We start from the raw sequence: 24486 nt of genomic DNA on the forward strand, positions 1-24486 counted from the left end.
TCTCCTCCCAGAGCGACAGTGACAGTTGGGAACGCTCCCAAAACCCGGACTGGATTAAAAGCACGAACACGGATTTACTGGAGCAAACAACAAAGATTTCTATTTAAAACGCAGCTCATGACTTTAATTCACAAAGAATAACACTACATTCATTACAATATGAACTCCGCGTCCGATTAGTCAACAATATCACTGCGACGCTCGTATTAATATCGATTACACCGCAGTGACGCTCCATGTTTTCACAGGATCCAGGCCTGTTTGAGAGGAAGGGAGCTGTTGACACCTTCACACTGCCACCTACAGACTGGACTGGCTGGACAGACACATAACAGATGTGCAGTCTTAAAATAACACAGAAGATAAAAATTTATACTACAAATTGTGCGGTCTTGAGTTTTAGTCCATTGGGACCCCACAAATTGAATGTGTCATATGCAACTTTGAATATGAATATGCCATGTTCTTTTCAACAACGATTTCCCCTCACAAATGACTGTTTTGTATTGTTTTTAGGTTTGTGATGACTGACTGGCTCCTGATGCACAGCAACAAAGATTAGCTTTGCTCATCTCTGACTTTCACTTCAAACAAAAGCTTGCAGTGAAGGCTTCAAACATGCGTGTATGTTTGAAATGAGTCAGTACATCCCAAAAGACCCTTTCACAGCAGGTAGAGCACACGCGACACCAGTCACATTAACGATGCCTCTATGTTCCAGCCACTACTGCAGTTCAGTGTAGCAATTAACAATCCCTGCTGTGAAAAACATCTATATGGTGTCTTTCTTCGAAACCGAGACACATATTTACAAGTCATTTTCTTATATAATGTTATATTTAAACATGTCCTGTCGATTCAGTATTCGACCTTTTTTCTTTTAATAGAACAGGAGCAAATAGAACAAACAGAAGATTGCAAAAAAAGATATTTGTGCTATTGTGGCTGTGAAATGCGTGCCAGTGCTAAATGAGTCATTCTTTATATTTTCATGCATAGGAAGGAGGACAGTTTGCTCAATGACTGTCGATTATTTGAATGTGAAAGTCTTATCTGGGGGGTACAGTTGTTTCTTTCATTCAAAGTATGACTGAAGGTATGTTTAGTGAACAGGATACATGTGCAACATCTACACTTAGTGTGTAGATGTTGCACATGTATCTACTGTAGATCTGTAGGGGAGTATATAGAGTAGATCTACTGTATATACTCCCCCATACTGTACAGCAACACTGTATAAAAATAACACAATATGGGTATGATGTCTCTCTCTCTTCAAATAATTAAAATTAATATTCTAGTATTAATATTTAATGTTTGGCAAAAAAAACCCTTACATGTTAAAAACTATTATTCCTATATAATATTAATATATTCTTCAATTGCATGAGACAAAAAACCTGTTCCATTTCAAAACATGTTTATTGGTCATATACAAAATAAAGTAAGCTGTTTATCAACAAACATACAGTATATACATCAATAAATTAAAAGATGCTTCAGACCGATGATGAAACAGTTAATTTCATGATTACCAATACCTTGTCATCATCACTTACGTATCTACAAATTGCAAAAAAAGTACAATAATTTAGTTGAAGATAAATACTTACAAAGACTGTCACGTTTTAAGTATTTTCCCATAGAAAGTACAGTCATAGAATAATTTATTACACCCCATACAGAAATATTACAAAACACAGAATCTTCTAGTACAAGGGCTTTTCTGAATAGGCTATGCCATATTCACACAAACTCACTACTTTTCTATAGCTTTAAACTGACCATTATATACTTTTAGAAACACAACGTTATCCCAGTTCCCATGAGTAACCTGGCCGAACGCTCACCAGCAGACACGTGTGGTTTGATGGGGGGAAAAAATGGTCAAAAAATCGAAATAAGTGTGATGTGATAGCTAAACCTGCGTAAGAATGTTATGTTAGAGGCTGAACAACTGAGAGTCAGAGCGAGCAGCAGAGGGAAGGTAACTTCGGAGGCAAAGCAAACATTGTTATTGACGAAAACATGAAACAAACGATCAAAGCAATCCTTGGTTCATTTACTCTCATCGATCGGGATTGGAGGTGGGTGAAAGGGCTTTTAGAGTGCGGTGGCGTGATTCACTCGACAGGAAAACAACTGAGTGACGACACACGCGGACTGACCGAGCAGCGAGATAAGGAGTTAATGATTTGCATCTTGGAAAAGAGGCGGATGTGATGAAGAAGGGCCTGGAAGCCTGCTGAGCTAACTCGCTGACACATTGTAAAAAGGGGATATGATACGTGGAGTGGGACATGGTTAAGAGTTTTATCAGATGCATCTCCACCACTCCTTCCTGCCTTTGTAAAATATTTATAGCTGTGGTTTAGGAGCAGTTGCTTGTGATGAAATGTCTTTTCATAAGGAGGGCATGACCCTTGTACAGGCAGCGGAAAATAAGGTCAGCGTGTCTTACGAGCTCTTAAACTCTGTTATGAAAAGCCCCTCAGCTGCCCTGTCTGATAACCACTAAAGGTCACTGTTGTCAGCTGATCATGTCTGCTGAGTGAAAGTGTGATGGTTCTGTTTAGGGACTTAACGCCCAGACTCTACTACAACCACAAAATATTCACGAAGTCAGGAGGATAAAAGTCATATTGTTCAGTTCAACAGCAGGCTCTGCGTGACAGCTACAGTATATTTTGCATTCAGTCTTTTTCTCAATTGGAAATGGGTAAAACATATTTGATTTCATGCTTTCACAGTTATTTGTTAAGCGACATTGAAAAAACAGTCTGATTTGAACAAAGACAGACAAACTGGCGCTGGCATTTATAATCAAGTACAAACTGCTGAACACTATGTATATAAGCTCTTAAACGGCGTCACATCACGCTGTACCTGCAATTATAAAACAGACAAGTTGACACAACGGCTACGATAGCATCACCGCTCCTGTGTGGTAGGAGGTCTAAGTTTGCCCTACACACTTTGCATAATTAGAGAGGTCTATTAAGACAGAAGCCACCATGTTAACACGTTTACACACTATGCATCATTTATAAACGAGAGGAGCATCAATACAGACTAGGTGGAGACACATTGTCTGACAGTGGCACATACAGCACGGACATTTTGACAAGCACTGAGAAGCTTCAAATTTTTCTTCAACTTGACGCAACCTCATCTTAGCAGGATTCGTGCGTTTCTTCTCATTTTATTCCACCGTAACCACACACACACACACACACTCACACACACACAACACAGGACTTGCCAGCAGAAAACACCATTCAAAAAGCAAATGTAAAGACAGACGGGAAGCAACACAATGACAGAGGAGAGAATATATATGCAAAAACAAAAAGCAGTGGAAAGTCAGATAATTCTGACCAAACAAAACAGGACATGGTTTTTAAAATATGGAGTATAAATATACTGAGTGTGACACCTAATACTTGCTTGTAGCTGAATACCACGGAGTCTTGTGGTAATGTATCAGACATTTTCATTTGACATTTGTTGCTCTCTGATTTCACAGTTGACTGAATGTGCGAATGGTTATCAGCGTAAAATAGATAATAGAGAAATAATATTTTAAAACCTCAAACCCTTCCAATGCCTTTGCTTTCATGCCTTGCTTGTCCTAATAACTGCATAGCAGTAGGCTCGCTAACCTCCTCGTCTTCACAGTGGAAAAGTAGCGGTTCAGGTGACAGGCTGCATGTATGTACCGTTTATTTTTTTTTTTTATCCTCGTAAATTGTTTCCTTTTCAGGAAATGACTCAATTCAAATCAGATTTTCCTTCCCTAAAAAAAACTGTTTGAGGCAATTGTACATTATAAGGTAAACCTAACTCTGACAGACAAACCATTAAATAGCAAATACGGGTTTTCACTTCTTAAAACACCAAATACATAAACAAATTTGCTTCACTTTCCTGACACTTAAAGGACAGTTCAAAAACAAAACAGGAACAATATCATATATACATAACAATATAAAATGCACACAGCAAAAACAAATACCTTCATTGCACGCTACAAAAATAACATAATAATAAGGAATAGGGGTGGTGCAGCCATGGAGGCCCTTTGTAGCTTTCACATCTCCGTTACCTCGCCTGATGACCTGAACGCCCAATATCATGAAGCTTGTGAGGTTTAACCGTAACACCTCGTCTCATCTGGCATGTTATCTGCAATGATGAGCTTTGAGCGCTTGCGCGGACCAAAACAAAGCCACAGAGGCCTGTTCAGAAATACGGAAAATGGGTCTGCCAAAGAAAGTACAACGTACAAATCATGAGTGCAAATAAGACTGTCTGCAGTGCTGGAGCTGAGTGACGGGGCCGGGAGGACAAAGATTTGATGATTAGAGGAAGAGTGCAGTTACCCACAGTGTCATCACCCGCTTCGGCCTGAAATTAAACAATGATCAAAGTCATATCCATGAAATAGTGAACGTTATAGTTACCTCGTCACATACCTACACAGCACACACCACACGCTAGTTCACGGTTACACACACGTGCCTAGTCACTAGAGAAAAACAAAGCTATTCAGTAGTTAAGCCACTTTTGGTACAATTGCAAAATAGAGAGATACTGTATATCAAACAGACTTTGTTATACCTTTTTTTCCTTTTTTTTTTTTTTTTTTTACATGTCGTTACAAACAATGCAAAGATAATTGTCTTTATAAAATTCCAGACTCTACCATACATAGACAAATATTCTTTGAGTATAGAACACCACATAAGACTACTTTTATGGTAAAACTCATGTGAAATGACATCCCATTTGTGTGACTGGAGGTTCAGAGACATATCGCTGCGAGCTGACTGCGCTGTCAGTAATCACGTCTGCACTCGCACAGTGAGCTTTGTGGTTGGAAGCAAGAGGAAGGGCAAATAAACCACTTTGATTTGGAGACATTTTGCTGTAGGTGTAATAACCTAGATTTCTGAGTCAGTAACCAATCAAATTCTAAAACATGTGAACCAAGGAGTTAACATAAGACAGATATGTGGACATTACCTTTCCAAAAAGCATATTCTGTGCAAAGAAAACTGGGATGAATACAGGCTCCTGTTCTGCAGACTCCTTTTGTTTGTTTTTTTCCTTTAAGTAAAAGAACCGGCAAGTCACATAAATGGGTGTTATTAGTATTATTAATCCTGATGGGCACTACACAGCTCATATAACAATGCACAGCGAGGGTTAAATGCTGCCACAACCTGATTCCTGATTGGTCAGTGTATCCCATTGAGCACAGGTATAAGCAAACACCCGCAATGAATCTCCACAGTTCTTCACGTCCTCTTGACTTCTTCGTGATGCATATCAGTAGGAGACCAAGGCACTTGCCCTTCCAATTATCGTCAATGTATTTTGAGAGGAATTCAAACAGATGACTTTATCTCGTCAGCTCTGCCGTTCATACTACCATTTCCCTGAAAAATCTTACAAACTGAGATAAGGTCAGCGGCTTTCGGTATCTTTACCTTCTTTCCTCTATGGCCTGGTGTGTTTGTTTTTTTGTTTTGTTTTGTATTTTGTTGGGAATTATCAATTGCTGCCCCTCTTTCTATCGGATCCAGGAAGTACTACCTGTGATAACTGGAAACCAGTTGGAATTGAAAAATGGAAGGACACAGAAAGAACAGGTAGAGAGAGAGAGCTGGACATAGAAAGTGAAGAGACCGTAGAAAAAGTACAGCTAACTAAATATAGCAATACCAAAACAAACACGCGCCACAGAATTTCACAGAATTCCTGATATATAACAATCGACACACAGAGAATACACTTTGGACCTCATGTGAATGACAACACAGTACAAAACAGTAGAAATACAGTTACCACCATTGTGTAATATATATTTTCTATAGTACTTTTCTGAAAAAGTTCTTGGCTGGGTGGAGCGAGATGGGACTTCTGTGCAGCTCACAAGAAATCTTGTGTATTCTTTTTGGAACTCAGGGACCCAACACTGTCTGTGTCAATGTAATCCAATGACTTTACCGTACTAATACAGTAATACCATCTTTCTGATTCTAATACATCTTGGTTCAGGCAAGATACCACTTTAAATCTAGTGTGGAAATGTGTGACGGGACTATTATGCACTCACAGATATCTAGAGATCTACCAGCAGCAAAACTCCACACTGAACACCTCACTGATGTAAATGGCAACTGAAAGATATTGCATGATTTTTCCAGAGTGTTTTGGGCATTTCTGTTATGGGGATTTTTTTTCTCCATGGCCTGGGATAAAACTAATCTCAAATTGTTTGTGACCGTAGGAACCCTGTGAATCTCTCCTGTGCTAAATGTTCATGCGCTGACCAAGGGCTACCTTTTTTATGGTCTCAGTGGTTCCTCTGCTTCCATGCTTTCCTACACCTGCACTGGTCTGAGAGACAGGTGACGGGAACACGCTGAGGCGATGCGATCAAGACTGCCCAGCTGTTTGAAGTCAGTGCAGGTGGAGGAGAGGTGGCCGGCAGAGAAGGGGAATTACTCTGCTGCAGCTGAACTCCACCCTCAACTATCTTTCCCTCCCTCAAGACCGTGCATCTGTTTTTGACTTCACTATTGTGATCACGCTCGTCGCTGTTGCCACCTTCCCCGGTATGAGTGGACCAATGACTGACGATGGCACCCCTCCCCCTCCTCCTCCCCCTCCACCCCGAACCCCAACCCCGACATTGGGGCTCCGTGCCACGGTCCTGGCGAACGTCTGTAACGCCTCGTACTTAGACCTCAGAGCATCCAGCTCAACGCGCATCGAAGCATTCTCATTGGCCAGTTTGTCCACCTCCTGCTGCAGCTGGGCCTTCTGCTTCTCCAGCTCCTCCTTCTGGGTAACTCGCTTCACCCGGCAGCTGGCGGCGTAGCCCCGGTTCTTCAAGGTACGCCGCCGTTGCTTCAGCTGCAGGATCTCCTCTTTAGAGAGCCCTCGGAGGTGCTGGTTCAGCTCCCGCACTGACATGGTCACCAGCTCCTCGTCTGTGAGGCTGGTGCCATTCTCCCCCGGCTCGCGCTTCACCTGGATGAAACAGCAGGAGGAAGGATGTGAGGCAGAGACAGAACCTACCAAATACAGAGAATTCAGAGTAAAACGTGCTCTCGCCTACCTTCAAGGCTTTATTTCCTTTGTTTGTCGTCGTCATGCCACAAGAGCCTTGCTCTTCTGAACAGACCTGCGGAGACACAAGAGAGGCATGAGGAAAGACTGATCATAAAAGATGGCCGAAGTTCTGTGGAAAGCCAGTTAACAAAGTAACAGCATTAAAAAAGACCATCATTGTGTTAAGGAACAGTAACGCTTCCCCTTTAGATCAATAAAAACATACTGTGTGTCAATACCCACCTGGGCCAGTGAAGACACACCGAATGCAAATCTACTGCTGGAGCACTGTTGTGTGAGCATGTTCAAGTATTATGCATCTGTGTCACAGTGCATGAGTGAAAGTGACAAACAAACTTTTCTTAGAATTTCCCTGACTTCCTGCTTCCTGGTGGTTACACTGACAGTGCCCACTACCTTTGTGTTGTTAAACTCTTATTGGTTGGGTTCAGGCCAATAGGAATGAAATGAATGTGAAACAAGAGGAAGTGGTAAAAATTTGTGGGAAGGACTCCAGGGGAAAACCAACTGTTAGAGCCCGACCACACACAAACACACACACACAAACACACACCTTACCCCAGGCTGTAGCACAGAGACTGGAGAGAAGTAGAAAAGCAGATAAGGCAAACCAAATCAAATGATGTATAAGCTTTTGTAGCCAAGTGGAATCAAGAGACAAAAGGATGGACACAAAACAGTGTGAATCAGAAGTCAACAAAGAGGGAGCCTGGAAGTGCAAAAGATGAGATCAGCCCTTAGAGCGCACAGCTCCACAGACGAGCATCTCCACAAGCTCTCAATGAGATGCTTTGTATGGTGCGTTGGTCTGGCTCTCATCTCTCAGACCTGTGTGTGTGTCTGTGTGTCTGTATGTGTGTGCGTTCGATAAAGTGCGGCTATTGTTGCTGCTGCTGAGCGATCATCATGAGACCAGTCATGATGACTCAGCAGATTCTCTCTCTCTCTCTCTCTCTCTCTGCCTCGCTCCCTCTCCTGCCGCGCAAATTTCTGCTCACAGTCACTTTTCACGAATCCCCCCACCATCTCTGGTTTTACACACCTTACAACCCTCCAAGTCCTTCTTTGAAAGGTGAGGGTTTGTCCAGAAATCAGCTGCAGTCTAAAGAAAGACTATAGGGGCATACTTTTGTGTGATTGGCTGTCCAATGGACAGTGACATGCAGTTGTCGCCACACCAGATACTCCTGAATCTGAAGTTCAGTCAAACCAACTTGCCGATTAAAGACAGCCTGCTGTCTTCCTGTATGTATTTCTACTCTCCTATATTTCACACCAGAGCCAGTTTAAAAAAGTAAGAAGTAGATTTGGAGGCGAGTTGTATTTCCTCAGTCATTCACAAGTTGTGTAATTTTTAAAGCTCCTTGTTGATGACATTTAAGTGACATGAGGCAACGCGTCTGTTCTCGCTTCATTCTTATTCTTTTCTGTGAAAAGGCCTAGCACTGAGTGTGCCAGTAAGCCTCCCCCACAATGCACCTCTGCCTGTCTGTCTGCGAGGGTGCGCAAGTGTTTGTGCGAGCGCTGCCAAAAAACCTACAGTTAAAAATAGCTGTAGATCAAAGAAAAGCGTACGCTACAAGCACATACACGTAAACGTGCATGCACACGGCGCACATGACACGCACAGCTACTCGGCACTCAAAAATTCAATGAAATGATGAAGAATATGAGAAAAAAAGCAATGATATACTTTGATGGAGCAACAGCTCTGCTTCATTCAGGGGGTTAGGGTCAGTCAATTACAAATTCTCTTTCAATCAGCTGTGTATATTCAGAGCCTCTACTCAAACAAATATCTTTCCTGCGTTTTGTTGGGATGCAGCCTCCCACAGCTGGAGGTGCATCATTGCACAATAGATGAATCAAAGACAAGAAGACTGAGGGCGGCTGTTGGGGGTGGGGGCGGTGAAGAGCGGGGGGAGGAGGGAAAACAGAGAGGGCAAAAAGGAGGCTGTTTTCCTGCCAGGCACTGGTTTATTTCCCCTGTGCCCAAAACCCAAAACCCCTTCCCCCCAACCACATCTACATACAAACAAAAAGCATGCCCACGAGCACATACACTCACACACACACACATTCCCCTGCCGCCATGCCAGTAGGGCACAATAAAACACACATGTAAAACGGTCGACTGCAAGTACACAAGCGGGCCAGTGTAGTTATGTTTCAAGTGCTAAACAATGCTTGATGCATGTGGAAATTGATAATACTGTCCATGCATGGGTCAGAGGTTTTATTCCTTACTTGACAACACTAAATTAAGATGTGAGGGATTTTTTTGTGTCTTAGATAAAAGCAACTGCAAATATTCCCTGTGTAGACATTTTTAGTTTTTGCAGATCTTAGTGCAGGTCTTATTTTCAAATATTTTGGCTTCCTTTGAATGGCATGTCCTTTGCTGTAATACTCATTCATCACTGTCTGTGGTTTGTGCATTTGTTCAGCAAAGATAAGAAATTTGAAGAATCCAAAATGTGCCAGATTTGTCTATAAACAAAAATGAACAGCAACTGATTAATCTGATCAACTAAGTTATACTGATGAAAAAGATATTTTTGCCACGGCTACAACCAATGACTATCTTTATTATCTATTAATCTGCAAATTATCAGGTCCTTGTAGGCGAATGGTTAGGACACATGACCCCAATGTCTATGTTCCAGTTTGGGATGGTTGTTGCCTTTCATACCACTCTCACTATTTCCCCGTTTCTCGTCTGTCTATATACTAGCCCCTGTCCAATAAAGGCAAAAAAGTCTCCCAATAAGTGTTTTAATTAAGCGAATAATTGTATAAAATGGTGTGGTGAATAACATCCAACTCAACTCCCCAGTGGGGTCCCAACTTGCTTGTTTTAAGATATTATTATATAAAAGAATATAAGTTTACTGTAATAGAGGACTTTTCAAATTTATAGCTGGGGTAGTGGTATTAGTGGTGTTAGTAGTGGACACTTGGGGAGCAGGACAGCACATTAAGTTGGGGCCTATTTCATCAAGGTTAGACAACAACAAACTTGACCTGCACCACAGCATTAAACTGTATTAAGCTGGTTTGTGTTTGTGTGTGTGTGTGTGTGTGTGTGTGTGTGTATGTGTTCAGGCCATGTGTAAGTCACCTGGGTTAAAGATCACCTGCTGAGCAAAGGCATCGGCATTCATCTTGGGCGTACGTACCCAGACACACACACAGAAGGTGCCGGAGGTGTCCTTCCCTTAATGCTTGTGGGGTGGTCGCTGCAGTGTGGTCAATGCCACAGTCACTGTTGCTACAACAGACAGCTTTTTTGCTGTGGCAGGCTGTATTTTTATGGAGCAACCAAAAGAACGCTGACAACTCAAGAGCAGAGCTGCTTACGGTTACAGTGGAGAGACAACACACAGACACACACACACGCACACACACACAGAGGACGGGACATGGGGGACAGGGATGGAAGAAGAGGTGAGACGTGGTGGAGCAAAATACAGTTAGAGGAGAAGAAAAGATAAGACAGTGAGGATAAAAGAGGGCGAGGATTTGGTAGGAAAGCAAGGTGAAGACAGACTAGGTAAGAAAAGGTGGAAGGGGGGGGGGGGGGGGGGGGGGTGAAGGAGGGCCAAAAGAATGCTGACGTCTCCAGAGCTGATTAGCGTTACAGCAGAGACATCACACCCACAACCGAGAAAAATGCTGAGTATGGAGGGAGGACGAGGTGGGGGTTGCAAATGACAAGGGAGAAAGAAGAGAGGAAAAAGAGAGAGGCAAGTGAGTGGGGTGGGGGGTGAGCAGAAGTGGGGATGGAGGGAGGAACACCGATGAGGAGGAACAGGACGGGGGGCAGAGAAGGAGGAAAGAAGAGGGGGTGGGAAAGCGTTTGGGTGAAAATGCATCCTCAACACATTTGTAAGAGCTTAGCTGTTGGGTGCGGAGGGGTGGGTGTGGGGGAGAGAGAGAGAGAGAGAGAGAGAGAGAGAGAGAGAGAGAGAGAGAGAGAGAGGAATGGATGGAGGGGGGATTGTGGTAGAAAAAAAACGTGAACTCAGCAACGACCACGACTAAAACCTCCAATTACAAAAGTTCTGAAGCTGATCCAGTGCAATGAAACTATTGCTGACCATCTCTCTCTCCCCAGACCTTCTGCTCTCTGTCTGACACGCACGCACGCACGCACGCACACACACACACACACACACACAGAAAAAAGCCTCTCATCCTGTCTTGTTGACAAATCAAGTCCTGGAGAAAGGATGAAAACGAGAGTAATAGTGTAGCAGAAGGTGAACACAGTGATCATGGGGCTTATAAAGACAGATTAAAGAGTACAAGAAACAGCACAGGACATGCAGCACAACTCTTTTCTCTTCATGTAGTGCAGACAAGCAGGACGATGTATGTTTGTGTGTGTGTGTGTGTGTGTGTGTGTGTGTGTAGCTGGCTTCAGACAGAGCTCTAATTAATCTTGTTTGAGAGAACCTTTTGCTCCAGCCACTACCGCCGCACAGAGAGGAATTTCTTAGAAAGAGACTTCCTACTTAAAAGCTGGTGGCATGCTGCACAGACACACAAACACACAGAGGAAAATAAATAGCCAGATTAAGCGCTTCAAAAACGACCTGGGGGCTGGTGTGTGTGGGTGTACGCGAGCATAAACAAGCTAGCATATAGAGAATGATCAAGAATAGATTGTAAGAGTCACAAGCCGTTTGTGATGCAGTCTGTCTTTATTGAATAATCCCAACATAACAACTGCCTTAACTGCGCCTCCTCCCTCAGGCAACTCTCTGAGCAATAACGGAGAACACAAAGGATGGCGAGTGAGGCAGTGAAGACACACTGTAAGACACAGAGAGGACACGATGGAAAGACATAAAGAGAGCAAAAGTGCAGGGAGCGTGAATTGAAACCTCAGAGCGCCACGAAACTCTCGCCACCTTGCCGTTTTTAAAGAAAGAGGGAGCAGTGCTCGCGCTCATTGATCTAGCGTGGGCCGAGGGTGTTGAGGGAGTTGGTAAATAATTAACGACGAGCACTGTGTGGAGGCTAATTGAGAATTAGGAATCAGATCTGCGATAACGGCAACCTGTGTATAGAGAGGGGGCAGGCTCACAGCGGCGATACAGGGCCGTGGAGACAGGGTGAGGAACTGAAGACAGAGGGGGAGAAAAGACACCGGTTTGAGGCATATGTGTGTGTGTGGAGAAGGAGCAGGAAGCTATTAACTGGGAGGTATGCAGAGCGTGAAATAAGCATGATAACACAGACAGAGAGGGGAGCAGAGGAGGAAAGTGAAGAAGACCTGCACAGGAGCAAGAGTCTGGCCCCTCATATACATATTATAATATATGGAGAGAGAAGGATGATCACTTTCACACTTTTCTGAGAGTTCAAAAAGGCTTTGTGTGTGTGTGTGTGTGTGTGTGTGTGTGTGTGTGTGTGTGTGTGTGTGTGTGTGTGTGTGTGTGTGTGTGTGGGCTGGTTAAGTGTGCGTGAGACAGTGTTTGTGCAAGTGTGTTATTAAAGGCGAGAAAAAGTCCTGGCGTCGACACGTTTTTCCCATTCCAGGTAGTAAGTCGGAGTGTGATGACAAATTTCCCAACACAAGCAAAAAAACTGCACTGTCAGGCAATTGAGCGCTGGCTCCTTCTTTTTTTTCTCATAAGTGCTTCTTTTTTTTCAAGAGGAGAGAAAGCGTGTTCCGTAGGTTAAATTGGTCGAGTCTTTGTGCATGGATAACAAACAGAGGGCTGGGAGGGAGTCGTCGATAAGTTAAACGACATGTTAGACGCTTGTACTAGCAATTCTAACGAGAGACAAAGAGGAAAGTTTCATGCAGCAGCAAAGCGGTGATGCATTCACAGTCACATTTAATGAGAAAAAATCATCAGAAACTTCTTCAAGACCAGATAAGAACACACACACACCTAACCCTAACCCTTACCCTAAACTTGACCAAAGTCTTCACGCTAAAATGTAATGATTTTTATTTATGGAGACCTGTATTTTGTTCCAATAAGAAAGCCGAGTCCTCACAATGTGATTGTGTAAACATATTTATGCCCCCAATGTCCTGCGACTTGGCTGGTGAAGAGCGGCTGGGGCTACCGCCATGACCGCCTACATCTCCGGTGCCGTGAGTAGGCCGATTCTTTCCCCTGGCCATCTTCTTCTCCTGGTTCTCCTTTTCCTGTAGCTCTGTGTCCTGTTTGTCTCCCATACCCCCCCCTCCCCACACACACAGGACAATAGCATGTGAGCATGTCCACAGTCTACTTTAGTAACGTCTCTCTTCCTCCTTACAGTAAGTTTTTTCTCTCCGCCTCATGCCAAACATTAGTTCATCCCCGAGAGGATCACAAAACCAGAAGAAAGAAATGATTAAAACCAGATTAAAACAAGAAGAAAGAAATGTTAAGAACCTAAAGTTTATCCTGATAAAAGGCTTTTTCCTCATCCCCAAGGCTCCCTCGAAGAAACCGGCTGACTTCAGTGTTTCGCATGTGAACAGCCAACTTAGTGTTTGTGCATCATCCAAATGTATTTCTGTTTTTATCTTGATAATATATTGCGCAGTTTCCAAATAGAAATCAAAAGGAAACTCATTTTCTACATCATAAAATCAGGTTTTCCTCATTGGGTTTTAGACAGTTGGTTGGACAAAACAAGATATTTTTCAGTATTTTCTGACACTTCGTAGACAAAAAGACTTATGGGTTAAATAAGAGAATTAGTTGACAGATTAATCAAATGGAATCAATGGATTTTGGAGGGGTATTTTCAACATTATTGGGCAGACTGAGAGTGAAGAGGCAGCCAGTAAATCAGGGAGAGAGACAACAGCTTTGACAACAAAGGTCAAACAGGTGGAGAGGGAGAATAAAAAGGCTCCTGCCATATCTGAGTTGTCAATTTTAGAAAAGTAAAAAGAATCCTCATCCAGAGAAGATCAACAGGCATAGTTCAAAATGGCTGGAAAGTTAAACCTGACTCCATATTATTTTGTTTGAGAACAGCTCTGATGAGGAGTTTCCAAACTAGGCTTCAATGAGAACAGGGAAATTAATCCCCTGTGGAGGACTGTAGCTGCATGGGAATAATTCAGTGCCACAGGTGAAGGCAAAGAGTCGGCGCCACATTTGAGGCACACACATATCTTTGTTCCCTCTCTTTGCTCCTTGGCATTGATCCACACTGTGTTTTTTATTTTATTTTTTTATTTAAGAGGTTCAGAAATTCATACCGTCATACAATTCTGGGATCGTCACACTGCAGTTAGAAAATGCGGCAATTTGGCGCATAGAGATGATGCAACTGGTAGACAACCGCTGGTACGGATACTCTTGTTACCACAGCCTTGCATCTCCACTGCTACATTCTCAATATCTCAACGCTGCATGCAAAACAAAACTACTGCTTTGCAATATGAAGTGTGTGTGTGTGTATGTCTATTTGTGTGTGTGTGTGTGTGTGGGAATGAGTAGCCTCCTTCAACTGGAGCTGTCTGAAAAAGCTCCAAAATAAACCCAGAGGTCCTCAGGAGGGACAATATGAGAACTGGACTCAAAGAGTGCTGATCACAGAGTGATTACTAACACAGAGAATCCGCTTTGTATTGTTGTTTGAACACACCACAACCATTTCAGGACAGGAGGTTTGATCGGTAAGTTCAGCCGCTTCAACTGAATTTTAACTTGCTTTCCATTTCTTATCCTTCTGACTTCTTGTGCGTGTTGCAATGGGATTTATCTTGATTTCATACATTTTTTTGGTTCTCAGGGAGGTTATGTAAATAAGGAGTAAAGACACTTGTGGAGGTCGGGCGCATTTGACACACATACACACAGAAACATACACACAAAGTCAAAAGAACACAAGGACAAGCAGCGCACTCACACGGAAGCAGGAAAAACAGTGGAGCACAGCAATGATTATGCACCAGATCTGCTTACACCATATTTCATCATTACTGTGGAGAAAAAACACTCAACTATTGATCTGCCCCACTGCTTCCCTTTCTCTCTGCTTCTCTCCCTCACCCACTCTCCAATTCCGTCTTTTATTCCTGCTTTTACTTCTCTCGTTTTACTTCTCTCTCACTCGCAGAAATTTGCAAGCATAACAAGACTTTTCTGAAATGGATCCCAGTAGTAAACAAGATCATAAACATGTCGGCGCTACTTTGAAATTATCTCCACAAACACCAAAACTCTCTCTCACATGCATACACAAACAAACACATACACAGGAGGTGGACACAATATTGTGAACACCTGCGCAATCTAGTGCAATCCAGTCCCGTAGCCCTGCAATAAGCCCCCACCTCAATATTACAGACTGGAGTGAACACCTTGCTGACAGTTAAAGCTGGGTAACCAAGTTGGTCCCAACCTCAGTGTGTCCGTAGCACTGTCACGTAGCAGAAGTTGGTTCTGAATTCTATTTATTATTATTATTATATATTATTCTTTAATTAGATATTTCCTAGGTGACTTCCCTTATTTTAGACTGTTTCATTCAGGCAAAGTTCTTGTACGGCTGCTCTGTGCTAAGGCAACACTAATGTATTTTAGATGTTTACGTTGTTTTGTTAACAGGAAAAAGGGAAGGTCTGCAGAAAAAAACACTAGTAGATTACCAGTAAATCACTTTCAGTAAGCTATCAAATAAAAATATTGTTTAGTACTAGTATAGGTATATTATTGGCACTGACGATACTCATCCATACTGGCATCACAAGGGTGACATTTATGACAAGGCTGTGCTATTTTACAACAAGTTTGCACCACTTGTAAACGTCTAATAAAACTAGAGCTGAAACGAAAAGTCGATTAATTGACTGACAGAAAAATAATCCAATGCTCTGATTCCAGCATCTCAGATGAGAGGATTCGCTGCTTTTCTATGTTATATATTATTGTAAACAGGATATTTTTGGACTTTTGGTCAAACAAAGCAAGACATGTGAAGTCATCGCCTTCAGTGATGGACATTTTGGACTGACGTTTCATACAATAAACGATGAATTGAAAAAATAATCAGCAGGTTACTCGATAATGAAAATGATAATCAGTTTGCTTCCAAATTAAATCATAAACCAGACAAAGTTTTTAAAGAAAATACTCATAAATAACATGAGTAGTTGCAACTAATGATTATTTCATTGCATTACTGATTAGCCAAAATGCCAAAAACATAAGTGGAAAATGTCCATCACAATGTCCTAAAGCCATTGCTGACACATTCAAAGCATCTAAAATCCAGAGACATTCAGTTTATTGTCTTAAGAGAGTAAAAAATGAAAATATTCGCATTTGAAAAGCTGGACCAGTGATTTCCTTGCATTTTTGCTATGAAAAAAGTTCTCAAATGTTTTGCGGAATAATTGACTAATCAATTAATCAATCAGTAGTTTCAGATCTCAACATGAGTGCATCTCTTCCTTCCAGAGGACTGGACAGAAGCTCCCGTCCCATCCGTCCTTCTTCACACACCAAGAGGAGGTTTTACACAGTGTTACATCAACTTGACCCCCGTGCACCAAACAGGTTTATATGATCACTGACACACAAGCACATTCCTCAGATGTGGTAAAAGAGAGATGTTACGCTCATTACTCTGGACTTCCTGCCAAAGAGAGAAGCGGCAGGTCAGACATTGTTAAAGGTGGAACGGAACCAACTGACAAGTGCAAAATGTTGTAATGGCCAACTGATAGTAAAAACACTTCCCATTGCTACATCTTCCTGCTACTTCTTGCAAGTGCAGCTAGGAACTCTCACACACATATTCACACTGTTTTTAACCTTGGTGCTCTCACACACACACACACACACGGCCCCTAGAGCGACGAGATCTTAGCATCTTATAGGCTTTTTATTATATCTCCTGCTCTCTTCACACGCTCTCTCACATGCACACACGCGCACATACACACACATGCGCACGACAAGGCAAAGAAACTAGCTGTGGTAAGTAACAAGTGAAAACGCCATCTGTCAAGCGAGAGCGCATTTGCTTCGCCTCAGCATTTTCAGGGGAATGCCTTGAAGACAAAAAGGTCCTTGTTCTCAATCTCTCCGCAAATCCCATCTCTCATTCTTCCTCCCTCTTCCTTCATCCCTCTTGCTCCGCGCGCCTTGCCGCTCCGCCACCATCAGCAAAGTTGCACACATAAGCATTGGTCAGCGTTCAATTACCGTGAACACCAGGGAAGGATGGGGAAAGCACTTGACAGAGAAATGCACTTCAAGCACTGATTAAATACTGATACCAAGTATAAAAAGTTTAGCCCCTTGGTTGTGTGTAAGTGTGTGTGCATGTACATGCAATGAGAAAAGTAAATGGGAAAAGTGTGTGTGTGTGAGAGAGAGAGAGAAAGAGAGAGAGAGAGAGTAAGGGGGGTTAGGGGGGCTCTTCTCTCTAATACTGATACAACTGTTTCATCATTATGACCCTCTATTACAGTACTTGCCAACTTGCTTACTACATACTTTTGATACACTCCGCAGAGTGCTGACTCTAACTAAAGCTGCTGATATGGAGTCATTAGGGGGTGAAGTTTCTGTTTTTCTTGAGCCCACAGAGCCTCCCTATTACTCTTCAGTGTTTAGGAGTTGCAACGCTCATAGGTTGGGACCAGGCAGCAGATAATGGCCCATCTAGAAGAGATCAATCAGAGGATATTCCATTGCAACGCATTACAGTTCACTGAGGTGCTTTCTTTTTTTAGTACAAGTGTCTGTGAGGGTTTATCAGCAATCAATGCTAAACAGTAACTGCCATTAAGATGTGTCCTCTCCTTCTGCTTCAATTTGTTTTTGTCCAAATATATTTCATGATATTTACACATGAGGCTAATGTCGGATTTGTAGCCTTTCAGACAAGCATCTCACAAAAAGAGTGAGGTCACTGCAAGGCATCAAGTATCACTGGTCGACTGCTTGGGACATGGAAAATGCTTTATTCAAGCCATCACCAAAAAGCAAAAAACAGGTTAAGCAACTAAATAATTTACAGAATGATATTAGTCATGTCTGTGTGCACATTCCTCCTATTTGCTTTAAATACACTTTCACTGGATATGTGTTTCAATCTGTTGAATAAACAAGCCTCACTAACAAAATGGATAAATTTAGCACCAACGTCCTTTAAAAACACCTATTCCTCAGCCCACATGAGCTCTAATTATCCCCCAAAAGACGTCAACATCCAATAAAAGACCGAGCCTATTTATTTCAGAGCCAAGCCCCCCATAATGTACCGAGCTCTTCCTTCCCTCGCGCCAGACCTTTGTCCGCCCGCCTGCCGCCGGTGCCATGTTGCCATGGCTCCCTCATGCCTCCGCTCTGCTCGCGCAAACGTTGAGAAATAACAACGTTGTGATGAATCAGCATCTCTGCCGCGAGCCCAGCCGGTGTGCAACCGGGCACGCCGGGAAATAGACCGTTTCTGTCCGTTTAAAACGGGCAGCGCAAGTCACTTAACTGTACAATTTATCAGCCAGTGTTAACACACACATGAGCTGAAGGCCTGTCGGAAGAACAGCGTCTGACACAAAGCAAATGTCAAAACAGTCGCGCCAGCAGAGTCACCGCTGCCCTCTCACTAACAGCTAGGATACACGACTCTCCGGCTAGCCGCTGGACGTTTGACAGTTAAACACACCGCGGTGACAGCTGCGGCTTGTTTATTGTTGTCGCCGCGGCTTTTATCCGTTATGTTCCACTTATGTCAACTGAGCAAGCGGCGAGCGGACAAAATGTTACCTCAAGAGTCAGCGAAAGCGTCGGCAAAAAAACAACAAAATAAAAGCCCGGCACAATTCAGAGCCGAACATCTGACTGGCCATCTTACCTGCGAAGGGGCAACAGACTAGCCGGTTTGTGAAGCGACAGCGGGTGGCTTCCTGTCCGTGTCCGCCGCTGCCGCTTCGGCACCCCGCAGCGAGAGGACGGTCGGGGAAGCTAACGTGGAGGTTAAGTGTTGTTATCGGGTTTTCCGCCGTCCTGAGTTAGTCTACGTTAGTGCTTTTCCCGTAGCTCGCCTTACTTTCTAAATATATAGCTATTTAGTAGTCACAACACAAGGGAATCCCCGTCCATACCAGCGGCACAGAAAGCCGACCTGCTCTCGAACTCCCCGCACGGTCCTCTAATTCCGACACATGGCTTCTTTTTTTAAGCTTGACAGGCGCCCCGTACACCCCCTTTGTCTGCGTTATTATGAAAGAGCCGGTTGGTCGGTCGGGCGACCGAGCCGGTCACGGAACAGCACGTATGAGTCCGGATGACGACTGGATCGTGATGATTCAGCACTACCAGCCTGCTGCCCTTTAAACGGCAGCCGCGTTGCCGTGAGTCCGGCGGAACAGGACAGCGCGGCGGCAGCGCTCGCCGGGACAAGCGTCGACATACGCGCGTCCGCACTGTAGCGGCATGGCAGCGGCGGTCACCGTGCACACTCAGCAAAACAACACCTCTACATTCAGCACTTTTTGAGGAATTTCAGGGTTGATTTCGATAAACCTGACTCACCAGAAGTCAAACCGGCGCCGTTCGCCCACCGCACCTTCTAAGGTTGGGGTTCGCCGATGGTCGGTCGGCCCGGTGTGGAGAGAGACAGTTGGAGAAATGTTTTTTTTTTCCTCTCACGCCTTCTCACGGCTCTCTAGATATATCCACTCCTTCCTCGCTTGTTTTAGTCTTTGGTCGGAGGCGCCAGACGTCAAATGATGTTTGGATCACATGGTTTCATTCATGAAGGATCAACGCAACCCACATTTAAAGAGACATGAGACACTACTACTGTGTGATGGACTGTCGTAACAACAGTGAGCGTGTGACAGGACAGCCCCTCCTCCATGCAAATGTCTAAACTTAGAGCTCACATTTGAAGCACTGATTGGCTCCAACAATAGCACAGAGTGAGGGAATAAAAACATCTGATGCTGTCATTCTTATTGATTACCATCAGCACGTCAGGGAGTTCAGGCATTTTTAAGTTATATATGACAGCAGAGCTGAAGATTTCATGACAAAAACATTACAGTTTTAAATTTGGGCTACATACTATTTGAAAGTGGCAAAACAGAGAAAACAACATTTTTGGAAAAAGTAACACAGAAATAAATACGCTGTACCAAATGTACATGAAATTTTTCTATTTTTCTAATTTTTTTATACGTGGCAGCAGTTTTACATTCAACAGCATGACACCAGGGGATTAATATCTCTTTCATAGGATTAATATCTGTTTTTTGTTGTTCGAATTTTGCAGCCGCCTCCAGTTTTAAATGTCTGCTTGGTTACATGACAACTTTAAAACCCACTTTTCCAATCTGTTTTTAATTCAGAAGTGAAAGAATGAAGAAAACAAAGAGTGCTATAAACCTCTGGAAGCTGATCATGGCCTACAACTATTAAGGCTTGCGTACAGCAGTTTATCAATATCTTATTTCCATTTCTGAGGAGCTAATGATTTTCAATACAAGACAGGAAAGCACTCAACCATTATTAGCAGCCTTGTTCCAGATAATGCTTCACACTGTATAAAAAACAGGCAGTTTAAGTAATAACTCCATTTAGCCCAAATGTAATCATAAAGTCTGTTAAGTCATTGCTAGGTGAGGTTTAAAATTGCGTTTTCAGGATCTTTTAGCAATTTTTCAAAGCATCTCAAAAAGCAATTTTTGCAATTTCTCTACCAAAGGAGCTCCAGACGTTTTATCAGTGAAGACTTGATAAGAGAGGAAGATGACACCCATGTCCACACTGCTGATGAATGAAGCCAGCAGCCCAGCATCACACTTTGACTATTTCCATTATATGCTAATTTATGCTCCACTACATTTCAGAGTGGTTATGGTACTTTTTACATTTATCTGACAGCTGTAGTATTGAGTGACTTTGGAGACTCAGATTATTGATAAAGAATATCATGATGATGAATATTTATAAATTAAGATGCACAATAGTACATAAAGTAGCTATTCCCACCTTCACCTGAAACATGAAAGTGATGCTTAATGCAGAAAAAAACATCATCTACTATTATTTTAATCTGAAATGAATCATTCTGCAAAATCTGCACTTTTACTTGCAGAGCTTTAACTGGTCACAGAGTATTTCTACACTGTGGTTTTACCACATTTACTAATGATTATCTGTCAGACACACAGAGGCAGTGCTGGAAAGCACTCAGTAAGTTTAGCACTGTGTTAAGTACTGCATTAAAATAAGATTATTAGATACTTTTGATGATTTTGAGCTGAGTACTTCCATTTTATGCCACATTTTTACTTCACTACATTTCAAATGACAATATTGTATTTTAACTCAACTACATTAAACATGTTAATTTGTAGAATTTGAGGATAGCTCGAGGATTTTATCCAAACACATTTCTTTTTTTTTTTTTTTTACAAATGAAACTGCCCAACAGCAGTATAAAGAAGTTCACCTCAACTGGAAACAACAGTAAAATGCTGCTTTTATGTTACCGCATCATTAAAAATAATCCAGTAATATAATATTTAATCAATTATACACTTGTGAATAGGCGATTCTGTTAAATGATTACTTTTACTTTTGATAAATCTAATAATAATAATACAATACTTCTTACCACTACTGTTTGCTTTTGATATTTTATTATTATGTATATAATTTTTTACTGCTTGCTATTTCGATATTTTATTATATATAGTTTGTTCTTACAGTCACGGTACACTTTATTTTCACTGCCATTTGCTTTTGATATTCTTATGTTGATTTTCATTTTGCATTTGATATTCTTTTTTGTGCAATACTTTTACTACTGTTTACTATTTGGCTATTTTATTGTTATGTATATAATCTTTTTACTGCTCGCTATTTTTATATTTTATTATGTATAGTTTGTTCTTTATAGTCTTATTTTCACTTATTTCACTGTGTGTAATGCTGCTGCTGCACTGCAATTTCCCAGCTTGGGATAAATAAAGTATATCTATCTATCTATCTATCTATACTTGAATATTGTAAATGATGCTGATGATACGTCTGTACTTTTACTTATGTAACATTCCAAAAGCACTTGTAATGGAGTACCTTTACAAACATGCATTGCAGCCTTTATGTGAGTAGAAGACCTGAATATTTGTTCCACCACTGCACAGGAGACAGATAATATTCAGCCACTCCCACACACCTCTGTGTCTGTCTGATCTCCGGATAAGCATCAGTACACCAAAGGTGCATCATCTCTGCAGGAATTCTCTGCACTCGTACGTTGCAAGTTGGTACGAGGGGGAAGCCCATACTGCAGATTCACTGAGTGTGTGGCAACTGTCACAGCTTCCTCTTTCCACGACCGTTTCACCAGACAGCTGCACCGAGCTGATACTGTATCAGCCCGGAGATCACACTTGTGCACGGGTGTCTCTCTCTCGCTCACACACACACACAGACAACAAACACACACAGTGGCGTACAAACAGTGAAACACGGAAGACTGACTGCCCACATATGCTTCTTTCTTAGCTCATCTGTCTGAGTTTTTAATTATACAGAGGATTTGGTGGATGTTTGTTGGTGGTGATAACGAGAAAGAAAGAAAAAGCTCTTCCATCCACTCACTCGTGTTGCTCCCTGGCACTCCCCCTGGCCTTGATACGATATGCAAACAACCATGTTCCTGCAAAGGTCAGTGATTACATTGATTGAATGGAGATGACAGGTAGCATCTGGCCTACCTGTGGATAGAAATCCCATGCTGGGGTGGAGCAAACACACACACATATACTCCCACACATACACACAGTCCAAACTTTCCACTCAGGATTATCTGCCATTGAACTGCCATCTTAGACCTTCTGCCGGTGTCGAGATGATTGACACAGAGCACATCCTCTTCACCTCAGGTGGAAGAGAGGTGTTCAAAGCTGCCCGACCGACGAAAGGTAACACAAGTCTAATAATGAGAGGCAAATGGAAGTCTGGCTAATCTTAACGGACAGAGGCAGGAGCAAGCAGAGAATAACCTTTTGGTATAAAAGGGGGATTACCAAGACACTTCAGCAGCGGAGGAAAAACCATTGCACGCACAAATAAACAGCCCGAGTGCCCTAAGAGCATACGGGCCTGCAATTTAATCAAGGGACACTGGTGTGTGTATTAGTTTAAGGAAAATAAACTAATCCTACAGCAGCTACAAATTGTTCAATTATAATGAGGACATGTCTCTTCACAAGCCATCACTTTTCTTCCATCGGTTTTACTTCACCATTATGCACCTGTGTATTGCCTGAATAGACCCGCAGGCCTATCTCATTCTGACACAAAGTGGCATCTGTTAATCCAAAATGCAGCAGCCAGGAGTGCAGGAATGGGCCCAAATATCTATAAAGTACTTCAGACTTCAGGTCTGCTGTAGCTACTGCAATCTCACGGCATCCCCAAATGTAACTACGCTGCTGTCCTCTATCACACTAATTCAGAACTCATTGATATTTAGTTTCTAAGCTTGCAGCACCCAGTGGTAGAAAGTAACATTTACTCAAAATACAAGTAAGTACCTCAGTATTGTTCTTCAGTGGAGTATTCTGAGGCACAATATTGAGGTACTTGTATTATACTTGACTTGTTTCTATTTTCTGATACTATATACTTCGACTGAGTTCTACTTATCTGACAGCTGTAGGCACTGGTTACGATTTGGCATAAAAAAAAAAAACCTACTATGATGATACAACACAATGCATGTATGCAAATACTAAACCAGTGGCTCCTAATCTGTCTGGCTTTCACTAAAGCTTGATATCCCATCCAAACTTCTCAGATGGTTTCACTTAATTAACTCTTTGAGGCCCAAAAAGGATACAAATTTGTGTAGAAGAACTTTGTTTTTCCTTTCTGTCCTCTCCCATGAATCATCCCACAGACCCCCAGGTTTATCTTGTGACCATCAGGAGGTCTCTGACCCCTTGTTTGAGACCCACTGGATGACCAAATTGCATACAAACTAGTTTAAATTTCACCTCAACCACCGGAAACAATTAAATGTTACATTTTTTTAACAGACTGTCAAAACAGTATTAACCATCCAATAATGTCATGTACAATCAGGGCTGTCACCAGACTTGCTGGGGCCCAGGGACAAGAGACCATCATAGGGCCCCCCCCAGCACCCCCCTCCCCTCCCTCCTTAAGTGCGCCAGAGCGGGGTCAAACCATTCTCTGCTAAGACGGGGGGGTAGGGGTGTTGTGCAAAAAAAAGGAAAATATATATATTTGAAATATTTAATATGTTGAAGTTTTTAAGTATATGTTGAGTAGAAAACAATATTTAATTCATTGGGCAATGATTTAATTAAAGAAAAATGTG

At 42.4% G+C, this 24486-nt stretch overlaps 1 protein-coding gene across 3 annotated transcripts; it reads right to left on the reverse strand.

Moving 5' to 3' along the window:
• Positions 1–1411: 1411 nt before the first annotated feature.
• On the reverse strand, positions 1412–19824 carry mafgb (v-maf avian musculoaponeurotic fibrosarcoma oncogene homolog Gb). 3 transcript variants are annotated; one of them, XM_041934150.1, is made up of 3 exons: positions 19659–19824; positions 7130–7195; positions 1412–7041 (listed from the first exon to the last, which is right to left on the reverse strand). In XM_041934150.1, exons 2-3 carry the CDS (start codon positions 7163–7165, stop codon positions 6556–6558), a joined length of 522 nt encoding a protein of 173 aa, XP_041790084.1. In that variant the 5' UTR covers positions 7166–7195; positions 19659–19824; the 3' UTR covers positions 1412–6555. The 3 variants fall into 3 exon arrangements, with proteins under 3 accessions (XP_041790084.1, XP_041790086.1, XP_041790083.1); XM_041934152.1 differs by lacking the exon at positions 19659–19824 and adding an exon at positions 18979–19098; XM_041934149.1 differs by lacking the exon at positions 19659–19824 and adding an exon at positions 7366–7498.
• Between the last annotated feature and the right edge of the window lie 4662 nt (positions 19825–24486).

Source organism: Chelmon rostratus, chromosome 3 (assembly GCF_017976325.1).
Source record: "Chelmon rostratus isolate fCheRos1 chromosome 3, fCheRos1.pri, whole genome shotgun sequence".
NCBI lineage: Eukaryota > Metazoa > Chordata > Actinopteri > Chaetodontiformes > Chaetodontidae > Chelmon > Chelmon rostratus.

What these genes read in the sequence shown, in the direction of transcription:
- mafgb (XM_041934149.1), bottom strand. Translation starts at nt 7,425, where the DNA reads ATGCTCACACAACAGTGCTCCAGCAGTAGATTTGCATTCGGTGTGTCT. An exon ending in GTGTGTCTTCACTGGCCCAG is followed by an intron (nt 7,196 to 7,365) that starts GTGGGTATTGAC and finishes GTGTCTCCGCAG; the next exon opens with GTCTGTTCAGAAGAGCAAGG. An exon ending in AAGGAAATAAAGCCTTGAAG is followed by an intron (nt 7,042 to 7,129) that starts GTAGGCGAGAGC and finishes TGTTTCATCCAG; the next exon opens with GTGAAGCGCGAGCCGGGGGA.